We start from the raw sequence: 12,856 nt of genomic DNA on the forward strand, positions 1-12,856 counted from the left end.
ACTCCGGGCTGTCAATATCATTATGCAATATCTTTAACAGAAACAGACAATCGGCAATATCACGTCGGTCTTTGAGTGGTAATAGATGGTGTTTCTTACAGAGTTGGAGATAATCGACTGAATGATATGTAAGATTTTGACGAAAGCAGAGAAATTTTATGAATCGTCTTTGTATGTTTTCAATGCGGTCAATGTACTTATTGTAATGCGGGTTCCATATCTGAGAAGCATACTCCAGGTGACTCCTAACATAGGTGCAGTATAAAATTTTTAGTGTCTTGACATTTCTAAAGCACTTAGAAACCCGCATTATAAATCCAAGCATTTTATATGCTTTTCCTACAACAGCGTCAATATGAGCTTCAAAAATGAGCTTATTATCATGGTGAACGCCCAGGTCTCGGATAGAATCACACCTTAGCAGAGGTTGGCCCGACAAGGTGTAAGTTGTGACTATTACTGCTCGTTTCCTAGTGTAAGTAATTACTGAACACTTTGATGGATTCAAGTCAAGTTTATTAGTCCGACAGTAGTGTTCTCTGTAAGTATCAAATCTTTTAAAGGCAAATGGGCATCTAGAATACTCCAAAGTCCTTCCTTTCATAAATCTGCACTTAATTACAGATTAAGTCCTGTGTCAAACACTCAACAGGTGGAAAAACCTATTAAAGGCAGAAAAAAGGTCGCTTTAATCCAATATATTTATTGAAGTATAAACAATTTATTGAAAAATAGCTCTTAATCCTGATACTAGTAGGTACATTTTTGAATGCAACGCTTCTACAACAGATTATTATTTCCAGTAATTAATAAGAGCCTATTGTAGAGAGCTATTTTAAGAAAACGTATATTAATTAATACACATTGATTTATTGAACTCTCGGTAAACTACTGTTTTGCGAGAATGTTTCTTGTAATAATCTGATACTTACTTTTATATAAAAAAATTGTATAACGTGAAGTAAAATGTTAGTGTTTCGTAAGTATGAAGTATAATTAAAAGAACTTAAAATTAACAGCATCTTATTTATAATTCATAACAAAAAAGAGTACAAAATAAAAAATAATCACATATTCGAACAAAAATATAAGAAAAACAATATTTACAATTACAATAAATAAAATGTGAGTATGATTTGTTAAACTATCACTGAAACATGATTAAAAAATATTTATGGTTGACTTATTAATAAAATTGGTAAAAAACTTCTTAGACATAGAAATAACATCCTATATTACAAACGCAGCTGAATTAAATAGACTTCTTAATATACTACAACTATACCATTAACATGTAGACTAATATTTTTTTTTTTTAATAATACAAAAAATTAAACATCATTTTTGGAAAATAAAGTGGTTTTTGTTTTTGTTTATGGGTACACTGATAATGCAAAATGGTCTAAACACACCAGAGTTAATAGGACAGGAAATAATTTTGCACCTACAATCTCTAAAAATTACCTTCTACGCATATTTATAATCTTCTATAGTAATAAACATGCACAAATGTATCATACCCATTACTTTTATCACATCAAATACATTAACAATATGTCATAGGTTGTTTACAAGTTCGAAGGACAATTTTCATACTAGACTTCCAAGGTTCTATATACCGATTTTCAACTCTTTTTCGAGGAAAACAGTAGCTATTTCCCTTTGTTCATCAGTAACAACTGTTTAAAAATCATGAGGTTTACAATTGAAAGCTTTCTGAATAAAGGCATCATTGTCATGTTAATTTAAGGTAGATCCCAATTCAGTTCATCATCGTATCGCTCGTGAACTGCTAAAGGCGTGAACAAACCAATCTTCGCTATGAAACCTGTAAGTGAAATATTCAATGGATTAGAATCAGTGGGCAATTGTATTGGTTTTGAAGAGAAGTGTTACAAAGTGCTAAATTGGTCTTTTAATATGATATGGGATGTAGGGTGTTGCAGCGTGATGAAAGTTGTTGTAGATAATGTTATTGGAGCCAACAGTAATTTTGACTTAGGTATGCCAATTTTTTACCTTATATGTAGATGTAAGGTAACTCCAAAAGTGTAAAGTAATAAGTCGGGGGGCTTTATATATATATTTAATAGGTTTAGGCGCCGTTTAGGCGACAAATCAGGAAGTCAATCATAAATCCTCGAAGTAATTCAAACCATTTGTTCACCGGAGAAGCTTTCAATTTTGTAACTAGAAACAAAATTCAACGAATTTTGCCTTAACAAACAAATTACAAACTATAACAATAGGCCGATTTCGATCCTCTACCGAAAACAGTTCACAAAACAAATTAATAAATGAACAAATTGAATAAAGGATGAAACCAGGGAAAGGTTCCGCCCTTCAAGTAAGACCCGTGGCTATATCGGCAATTTTAGGAAACGCTTGTGTGTTACAAGCCCATACTGTTATAAGGGTTCATTTCCTGAAGGAATATTGGGATAGTAACACATTCTTTTTTTCACATCATCGGCACGAGCTAACAAATTCTTTGTGTTGCAAAGAGCCTCTTCTATGAATATGATGATGGTATAAGGATGGTTGTTTATGATCTTTTCAAAGTGAGAGAGACTATTAAAGGGCTCATGTATTTTCCTCTATTTAAATCAACAAGTTATTAAAATGTAACAACATTTTTTTTGTGTTGGAACATGGCACTTTCTAATACTGCTTCTTACGACGAGGCCTGCCTTGAAAAAGGAACCTATTTCCTCAACTGGAGTAACCATTAAACCAGCTTCTTACCACTGAGATATTTCGAAACGAAATAAGGGATTGTTCACACCAAACGTATTGTCCGCCGCTGACTGTGAGTATACTCACAGTCGGCCTCAGTGTGAACGTCGATTCAATCTGCAGTACGCGTACTCACCAAGCCGACAATAGGCTATAGCGTACGATGCGCTACATGTGTGAACAAAAGAATACGCTCGTGTAGGTTCACACTAGATGCGTACGCTGAGCGGCCGACTATTCTACACATAAAAGAGCTCAGTATTTGAAGTTGCTCGTAGTATTTTATAAACGATCTCTGAGATCACTCGTGGTTCCCATACGATAAAACTAGTGGGAATCCCCCCAATCTGGCATCACTGCGCGGCGGTGCAGACGCGGCGGAGCAGCGGTGCGTACGCGGCGGAGCGGCGCTATTCGGCAACTGCGTCCGCGTAGCCAATCCGCGTCCGCCGTGCATAGTCGCGTAGTAAAATAATCGGCTACTGAGAGTCAGCTACAACAGACGACGTAACAGCGTATAGTCGGTTCGGTGTGAACGACAATTTCAATATATATGGAAAAGCAATAAACTGCGTAACGCGCGCTCACAGTCAGCGGCGGACAATACGTTTGGTGTGAACGATGCCTTACAAACTAACTTTACTTGACTTTAAAAGTATCCCTCGAAGTTGTTCTATTTAATTTAAAACAGACAATTGGCTTTTGTTTCCAAACATACAGATTCTAGAATTATTTTCGTCCAAACAAAAACCCGATGCAACCGTGATATGCCATGCGGCTTTTAATCAAAGCTGATTTGTTAATCAAACGATTCGTCGGGATAAAATAAATCCGGGCAACCGGACGTGTACGAATTGTATTAAATTTTAACCGGCTTTCATTCGCTTCAGTGCGTCATATTAAGGATATTTTTGGCTCAATGAATTGGTTAAATATTCTTCTAGACCGAGGTTAGTGCCCGAATGATCTCTTTTTTTGTGTGAACCGATTGAAAAAAATATTTCACTGTTGGAAAGCTACATTATTCTTGAGTAACATATAGTTTTTTACGGACGAGGGAAGAAGGTTGAAACCACAGGAATATTACTAGATATAGACATATAAGGGTACTAGTATAACTACATATATTATTTATGATTTTAATTTTTCAGAAAAAATCGAAGAGAAAATGTTTTTTATTGCGCTTTATTTTGAACAGATTTAAAATATAAAATATTTGATAAAAGAATCTTAAATATCCATGTTCAATTGCCAAATAAATGTTTACTTTGATAAAATTGCCCCGAGAATACGTAGCTTAAATCGATTTCATTAAAAACATAAGAGGATAAAGGCTTGTATGGGTAATTTTCCATCGAAATCATATTTCGACAGTATTTACTTTGAATCTTATTAAATCTCTCCGAGCCCCTGCCTTTTCAACTTTAATTTAAATAACATAGAAATGAAAACATCATGTCTTTTTGATTTGTTATTTTGGTCTTGTTTATATTCTCTCTGTTTGTTTTGTTTTATAATACTAGCCTCTGCTCGAGGTTTAGCTCGCGTCCCGTAACTACTTTCCTCACATGGAGAGAAAGACTATATTATGTTAGTGATATTAATAAGCTATATTACCCACCAAGTTTCATCACCAATCCATTCAGCACTCTTTACGTAAAAGTGGAACAAACAGCCCTACATTCTTGCGTATATTGTATTAGTAGGATTCGTAGTCGCAACACTCGCAACTATCGATAAGGACAATGGTGCAAGATATCGGACAAGAACAACATACGTATGACGTTACGCACGCGAACCGATGTTTACCTAATCCACGGAAGTTTACAACCTAGCTATTCTCTATATTACGAAGAGTACTTTCTTCGTCATATTCAAAGAATTTAATATTCCACTTCAATTATGAAAGCAGCTGCAATACATACCAAGCGTGACAGAGGCTTATTGTCATACCTGACTTCGCGGAAGCCATACTTAAAATTTTAAACGCAGATATTTGCCATTCGTGGAAAACAATAATTTGCTCTTCCTCGTCCTTCGTGAAAGCCATGCAGGACTTTGGGCGGAAAATTCTTTTGAAAAACCATTCGTTGTTTGGGAATCACTTTGTGCCATTTTTTGTTATTAATGAGATTATTAAGATTGCAGAAAAAGGAAGTTCTTTTGCTTTATTACAAAGACCAACACCCATAATCACGTTTCATCTACCTAAAATGATAAATATAAAAGGTACATACCAGTTAATAATCCAGTTCCGAATGACAGAACTAAAGTAGTCACAAGTGCTATTAGTTGATACAACGCTTGGTTGGCAGGCGATCTCCCATCCTTTAAGAAAAAAAAATATTTTAATACATACTAAACCATGAACAGTCGGTACGGATGTGCATCCCGTGAGAATTCTCGTGCAAGAGATTTTCTTTGCAACAAAGAACAAAAGGATTTTTCTCTGTATGTTCTCATTTTGTGTACATCCATATGTGTCCATATGTCTGTCTTATCTAATTAAATCGTCATTAATAATTTCAGTAGAGAACGTCAAACAGTTAAACAATTTTCAACTTTACACCGCACACATAGAGTTGAAAATTGCAAGTTACCATACCTCAACAATAGCTGGAAAGATGTCAGCATATTCAGCGCCATATACTTCTGAGGTAGCCAAAGCTGCGAACAGGACTGACAGAAGACCGGAGCACACTCCAGGTATGCCATGAAGGTTGTTTACGCCACATGTATCTTGTATACCGAGATTTTGTAACTTAGGCTGCAAAAAAAACAATATTTATAAGTAAAATGCAGATATATTCACTTTGGTACGTATTTCTATATAATTTTATATGTTCTGGGAGCACAAATTTTATTCCGTTCAAATAAGTACAGAGCAACAGTGACAAGCCCATTCATTGCATCTGCATCAAAAAGTATTTCAAATATTTGCAGGTAAAACTAATTCTCTGACTTGTGAGTCTAAAACCAGTTTTAAGTAAACATGTAAGTATACCACATTTTAAAAAGACTTTCAGACTGTCAGACTCCTGTCCACTCTAAGAGAACTGTCAAAGTTCTTAGCACTTACGACCACTTGCAAACTCACTCAATACAAAGTCCTAAAGATGGAAAACACGTGTAGATAAAACGAAAATAAAACTGTCCAATAGTTCAACAGAAACTTGTCTAAATACTTAAAATAGTTGCTGCCCCATACGTATCAGGCATCCCAACGGACTTTTAGATTTCAAAAAACTTTCCAGCGAAAAATATTATCTTCTATAACACTTGGACATTTTCACGAAACTTCTCTCTAATCTCGTCTCTAGATAGTGGAAACTTTGTTCTTTCATAGACATTACGTGGAAATGTAGGCTGTATATTGGCAAAATTACCAGTTACATTTGATCTAGACTGAATATTACATTAGGGAAAGTTGGTCTGGGACATAAGTGAGTCAGGTATTCTTTGTTCTATGTATGGACTTAGGTTTCCCTTTATTAGATATGATATCTATTTTTGTTTCAAGACTTGGGTGTTTCTTGAAGTTTTGTGGGCAATAAGTTTAACATATTTTTATCTTTCTATTCTGGATAGGTAGAATATAAGTTGGAATTTCTATAAATTACCGCTATTCACAAATTATTCTTACCAAATCTTCAGCTCTATTTTACTTCTAGAAAATGTTTATTAGAAACATATCAATTTTATTAATAAAATACATCATTTATGTTAACGACATCATATCAAAAGAATTCCTAAGATATTAGATGAGACACGAGCAAATAAGTAACGATAGAAATTCCGTCGCCATAGCAAAGTTCTTTGTTAAACGCAATCTTATTTTCTCAGTATTTTTTCATATTTATCGACTATTCAATGTCAAGTTCTATTACTTTGCTTACTCTATACAATTTGTATGGAGTATTGTGTCTGACCTACATTTGATTCTAGTGAGATATTTCAAATAAGTTTTCAGACTCGTAGGGTGAACATACAACTGCTCAGGTGTTAAATATTAAGTTTTAAAAGACAGTTTAGAGTTTATTTAAATACGTTTATTGATAAACGATTACGCTCGATACATAAGCGACTAAACGGCTAGTCAATCCGATCGTCACGATGTCCCGTGGGCAACTGCCTCCCTCCGCCGCCGCCCGCGAGCGCGCGCGCCTGGCGCGAACATCCCTGCGCGCGGGAGGGGTGTGTTGTCGCGAAACAGTCACGGCTCTCTCTCAGTTTAAACGTGGACCACTATCCAACTACCCTAATACACCTACATAAACTATAAAACCCGTAAGAATTACTACATCAAACCCGTAAGAAATAATACCGCATTGTCTCTCTTAGAATCATCAGTCTTACTAGGAGTCGGACTTGGAGTCTTGGGACTTTAACATTGCGAAGCTTTTAACCGACTTCATAAAAAGAGGTTGGCAGTTTGACCTGTATGTAATATCCCTATGTATATGTTTATATGCGGTTTTCAGCATACTACCTCTATTTGTCAGACAAACTTACGAAAAAAATTTCGGCAAGGTTTATTAAAATCTCCAGAAAATCAATTAAACACAGTACTTACCGATAAAAATCGATATCCAAAAACGCTAATAAAACCAGCTCCGATACCAATAGCTATCGCGACTCCTGGTGATATGAACATATTGGCTACAGCCCCGACAGCCACGCCACCAGCGAGCGTCGAGTTCTGAACATGCTCCATTTCTATCTTCCCTGGCTTGTGGTTCACCATTGCTGAGAGCACGAAGGTTGTTACCTGGTTCAAAAAAGGCAAAATGAGTTACCTATGTAGGTATCAGCTATTTCCTACTTTGTTGAGGTCAGCTTCCAATCCAGATACTGAGAAATAGTTATGGTTGAAAATTCATGTACAATAGGGAGTAGGTATACTTATGTATATGGGGAGTACATTAGAGAGTATATACGGGAGATTAAGGAGGAGTATATAAAAAAGTTGAGCTGCAGGATTGTTCGAAAGAGTTACTGGTACATAATGGGCTTAGAAAGATATGTGGGTTTTAGTCAGTAAGAGTCTGACATTCCTTCACGCTGCACTCATAGCGGGAGGGGTCATTTAATGTCATGATTTCCCATCGAAACAAAAGCAAAATTCGCGTTCATAAAATGTTGGTCATCATGAAGTATATAAAGGGAGTACATTAGAGTGTACATAAGGGAGTAAAAAGGGAGAGTATATAAGGGAGTACATAAGAAAGTATAGCAAGTACATAAGGGAGTATCCACAGTGCCCACTATGGTAGATCCACGATTGTCGGAGATACGGTTATGACCTATTTAGCACAGAGCAATGCACAAAGTGGTATTGTATTTAACCAAGTGGAACTACTCGAATGGAGATATCAATGTAATTTGCAGTTACAGATCTAGATATCGGGCTGATGGCTACAACCGTTATGATGAAATTATTTTACCTGAAGAAACTCTTTACTCTCTTTACGCTCTTTACTACGATTCTTGCTAGCCTTTTTTTTAACACGCTCATATTAGCTTCACTTGTAACTATGTTTCTAAGAAAATCTTGGAATCTTAAAGCGACCCATTTCCCGGTATTCGATTAGGATGAAGTTTTGCACACGCTCTGAGTTTTGATGACAATACATGACTAGTGTGTTTTTTTAGCTTTTTTAACTATTATTTTTTTACTTCTAACTTACGGTAACGTTTAGATAAATAATCTTACCGTAGCAGCAGCCAAAGCCAAGTAAGTGTTGATGACAGCTCTTTGGTGCTCGCTATCACTGGATGCCAGCCCCGAGTTGAACGACGGCCAGAATATCCATAGGAAGATAGAACCTGTTAAAATTAACAAAAGAACGATACCTACTTTAAAAAGAGTAACCATGGAATTTCTTGCCCATTCTTCTCCATAAGAAGCTACTTTTGCTAGAATCAAATTTATTTATATTTTTGACGTTAATAAGTGCTCGTGCATTCACTTTGAACGACTACGTAAAAAAAAGAAAAAATCCTAAATTAACTGTATGTTATTGTTGTTATTTATTTGCTTCAAATTAAAGTAACAGAATAACATTTCCATGAAAGTAATTGCCGTCTCAATTTACCTCTCAGATTTTAGGTAATAACAAATTATCTTCAATTATTTTCCTCAAACATTAAAGACTATAAATAAACATCCAAACAAAGAAAACTTAACCCTCACACACAACTATAACAAACTAGGTACATAAAATCAAAACAAGGAGCTAAGTACTTATAAGGGTGCAAGTATAAGCGTCAGAAACAATCCAGTAGAATCTAGGTCATTCCGTCACTTCTAGAATAATGGAGCGAACGGAGGGTGAACATTTTCAATAATATTAAAAGACACTTTTACGTAAGCTGAGCGGGGTAGCGAGCTGCATTAATGGCAGTTTCACAAACTTCACATCATGAATAAATGGAACATACTATTCTTGCATCTCTAAAATTACTAATGCGTTTTGGTTTTCGAAAAATCTGCGCTGGATAAAAACGTTTGCGAACTAACATTGAAAAAAATAAATATATTCCGACGAATTAAAAACTTCCTCAGTTTTTGAACTCAGTCAAAAGCTACTGAAGTAGGGTTGGTATAGACGATGAATCTTAAATAACGGATAAAATAATTCCGAAAAAAAAAACTGATAATTCCGTTTACTTTGGCCTACCTCTACATGCGAACTAAAGACTTAATAAACCATATTTATGTGTAAACATAAAAATAATATTTCTTTACCCTACTTACCAAGAACAGAAGTAACATCAGAAGCATAGCTGGGTCCGTCCAATCGCACTGTTCCCGGTGGGTCGGGTCCTGTAGGCTTCCTCATTCTCATAGCCGTGCTGACTCCTAAGCCAAAGTATGCACCGTACGTGTGAATAGCTATGGACCCACCAATGTCAGATACCTGGAAACAACGAAGTTTGTAGTTACGGTTTTACGGAATATTGCTGTGAATAACTGTTACCCGCGTTTTCACCCGCGTCTCGTGAACGTAAGAAACGAAGTACTCCCAGTAAGTGGAGAAAAAATTATAGCTTTGTAGCCTTTCTCAATAAATTGGCTACCTAAATCTATTTTTCTCTTAGTTTTTGTAAAATCAATCGTGTAGTTCCTATCATTGGCGCATCCAAGCAAACAAACTCCGTAGCTTTATACACATAACAGTCATAACATAATCAAAACAGTCATGTTTCTTCAAATTATTCATTTGAAACCACGCTGAAAATTGTAATATCCAAATACGCTATAATTTTTAGAACCTTAACAGGAAATAATTAACTTAATTTGATCCGGTTTGAAGTTTCAATTTCAACTTAAATCAACAGCCTTATTTATTCTAGCTACTGATTCTCTAGAGTTTTTATAAAACCAATACCTATATAGGGATAGATTATTGGAAAATCCAAGGTGTAACATAATACATTTGACGTCAAACATGTCTATTTCATAAACAATTACATTCTGCCAATATGTCACTCACGATTATCTTCAGCCTTCGAAAATGAGGCCTAGTTATACGACTATTAATAAGTATATTAATTTAACCTATAACTTCGTCAAAACAAAGTCTAAGGGTAAATATTATTCTCAGTTATTAGGTTGATCGTGTAATAAATTAGACATATTTCGTGCTCACGTAATAATTCAGAGAAATAAGTAACTTAATTAATTACGCGAAAAAAATTATACGTTTTACACTTAGATTCATTTAATGTGACTGTGAACGACGCATCCTGTATATATGTTACCGTAAGATTACAAACATCGTTAGATTACAATCTATCTCGAGAGATTGTAAACTGTCGAATTATTGTGAACCGTAACATCTGATTGCAATTTAACGCATTATTTTTCGCTATATTATAATCTATCGATGAGAAATTGTCAAATTGTCAACTGTCCGAAAGCTCTCTCTGATTGGTCAGTCTTTTTGTAAGATCGACCAATCACGACCAGCCGTTCTGTTCCCATGGAGTTCCCGTAGAGTTAGGAATGAAATAGAGGTGTCAGTTAAATAAAATAAATGCTCTTCAAAAATTCTTCAAGTATTAAATTTATATAAAAATAACTCTTATAAAAATACAGTTAGGTATTTTGTCTTCAAATACAAACTAATATTTAAAAATAAAATAAAAGGGGTGCTAATTAAACAGGCTTCTTTTTAATATCATTATTCGCCCCCAAAAATGTATGTTGCCTTCTAAATTACTAAGTCAGCCACAATTAATAAAGCGTCGAGCATCTAAATAATACTTTCTTAGCCACGAGTTATCTTCCACTCTAAATACAACTCAGCATGATGGTTATTTTTTTGCATCTAAATTTGTAGCATGCATTCTAACAGTAAACTTCTTAAATACTATTAAATGACATCATAAAAATATTTATTTACCTTCTAATTTTTTAACTCGTACCTACTGAGTTTTTTGTTTAAAATATAACACATCCCATATTAATTGACCCAGCATGGAAGTAAGCATGCAACATGCAGCAAGCATAACTTCTGTCACGGCTCCGGCGCTGCGGGGCTCCGGCGGTCCCATGCGAGCTTATCGTCGCAGATGGTTTTCACGCTCACCACCGCAGCTTCGGCTTGCTGGCCGGCGGAGCCGGCCAGCCTCAGTCGCGGCGGCGAGCGCTGAAACTACCTGCGCCTCAGCTCGCAGGCCGCCTCGCCCCTCCGCGCCTACGCGGTTTTGAATTGCACTCTAGGGGTAGGGCAGACAAGACTACGTGGAGTCGGTTTTGCAGCGATTCGTTTTCGTCACTAACTTCAATTTTTAATACAATTTTTAATTGTGTGTAATTTGAGTCTTAAAAATTAAGTACAATTTTTGATTTTATAAAAAATTAAACCGTCACTTATTTTTGCACGTCAAAGAGCTGTGACACCGGGAGTTGCAAAGAACATTGTCTTTTTTGACGTTCTACCAATCAGCGCGCAAGATGCATTCCGTTCTACGCCAGTTGACAATTTGACCGCTCTACATCGCTCTCGATCTTACAAAAAGACTGACCAATCAGGGAGAGCTTTCGGACAGTTGACAATTTGACAATTTCTCATCGATAGATTATAATATAGCGAAAAATAATGCGTTAAATTGCAATCAGGTGTTACGGTTTACAATAATTCGACAGTTTACAATCTCTCGAGATAGATTGTAATCTAACGATGTTTGTAATCTTACGGTGACATATATACCATTCTCATCGTGTTTTTCTTTTGTTTGCACATACGATATTTTTAATTTATGGCTCATCGAATACCAACCTTATAAACCTCTTCCATAAGGTACAAATTGATACAACCGACTGCCGTTTCTATGATAGCTATGAACAGCAACTGGGTTCCACTTGCTAGACCCAATAGCGCTCCGAAAGTGATGAGGACAGTTGCTGACATAATATCGGCCTCTGAAATTACATAATAAATTATGGAATAAAACAACTATAGGAGAATTTAAAAAAAAATGAGACCTCCATGGATCTGTTAACAAAATAGCTTATGATTTTAAAACGGCTGTCCAATTTTTTTGGAAAGTCTATTTTTTTGGATAGGCATTAAAACCTCATCCAAATCGGTTCATCCATTAAGGAGTTACGGTGCTACAGTCAGGTACATAGCAGTAACATACACCCCTCGGTTTAAGTAGAGGGTTAAAAAAACTGTCAGTCCCAAGAGACGTTTAAATATTTAAAAGTTTGAAACAGGACAATATAGTTTAAAAAAACCGAAAACTGAAGGCCTCTCTAATAACCATAGATAAAAAGCTAGACTAAATTGATTAATCATTATCATTAGATTGAATTTGAAATTTGATTAATCTCCCTCAGGTCAAAATACTGAAAATTGACAACTGCCTTATTAAATTTCTTCTGTTACCAACGACAAAAAGACAATTTAGTTATACACAATATCGTATAATTAGATTTTAAACAATATCTAAATATTTCGACGTTGCTTCAAAAGCTTTCTTTTGTGGAACAAAATACCGAGGAAATTGGGCATTTAAAATTTAGCTTTCATTAAAATAGAAGACTGTTACCTATAGCTTATGTATTGTTGAAATACAATAATAATGATTTGTTTTGAGGAAAGTCCCC

General features: G+C 35.5%; 1 protein-coding gene across 2 annotated transcripts in view; it reads right to left on the reverse strand.

Annotated features, from left to right (window-relative positions):
* Positions 1–687: 687 nt before the first annotated feature.
* The window catches only part of LOC124636527 (ammonium transporter Rh type B), a 30,850-nt gene continuing 18,681 nt past the window's right edge, over positions 688–12,856 (reverse strand). For both annotated transcript variants that reach the window (XM_047172649.1, XM_047172650.1), the window contains exons 4-10: positions 12,024–12,166; positions 9,494–9,656; positions 8,450–8,562; positions 7,310–7,504; positions 5,342–5,503; positions 4,974–5,064; positions 688–1,828 (exon numbers count right to left, since the gene is read on the reverse strand). In XM_047172649.1, the coding sequence (XP_047028605.1) occupies positions 1,746–1,828; positions 4,974–5,064; positions 5,342–5,503; positions 7,310–7,504; positions 8,450–8,562; positions 9,494–9,656; positions 12,024–12,166 (950 nt within the window). In that variant the 3' untranslated portion in view covers positions 688–1,745. The remainder of the gene's footprint in view (positions 1,829–4,973; positions 5,065–5,341; positions 5,504–7,309; positions 7,505–8,449; positions 8,563–9,493; positions 9,657–12,023; positions 12,167–12,856) is intronic.

The sequence above is a fragment of the Helicoverpa zea genome, chromosome 14 (assembly GCF_022581195.2).
Source record: "Helicoverpa zea isolate HzStark_Cry1AcR chromosome 14, ilHelZeax1.1, whole genome shotgun sequence".
Classification (NCBI taxonomy): domain Eukaryota; kingdom Metazoa; phylum Arthropoda; class Insecta; order Lepidoptera; family Noctuidae; genus Helicoverpa; species Helicoverpa zea.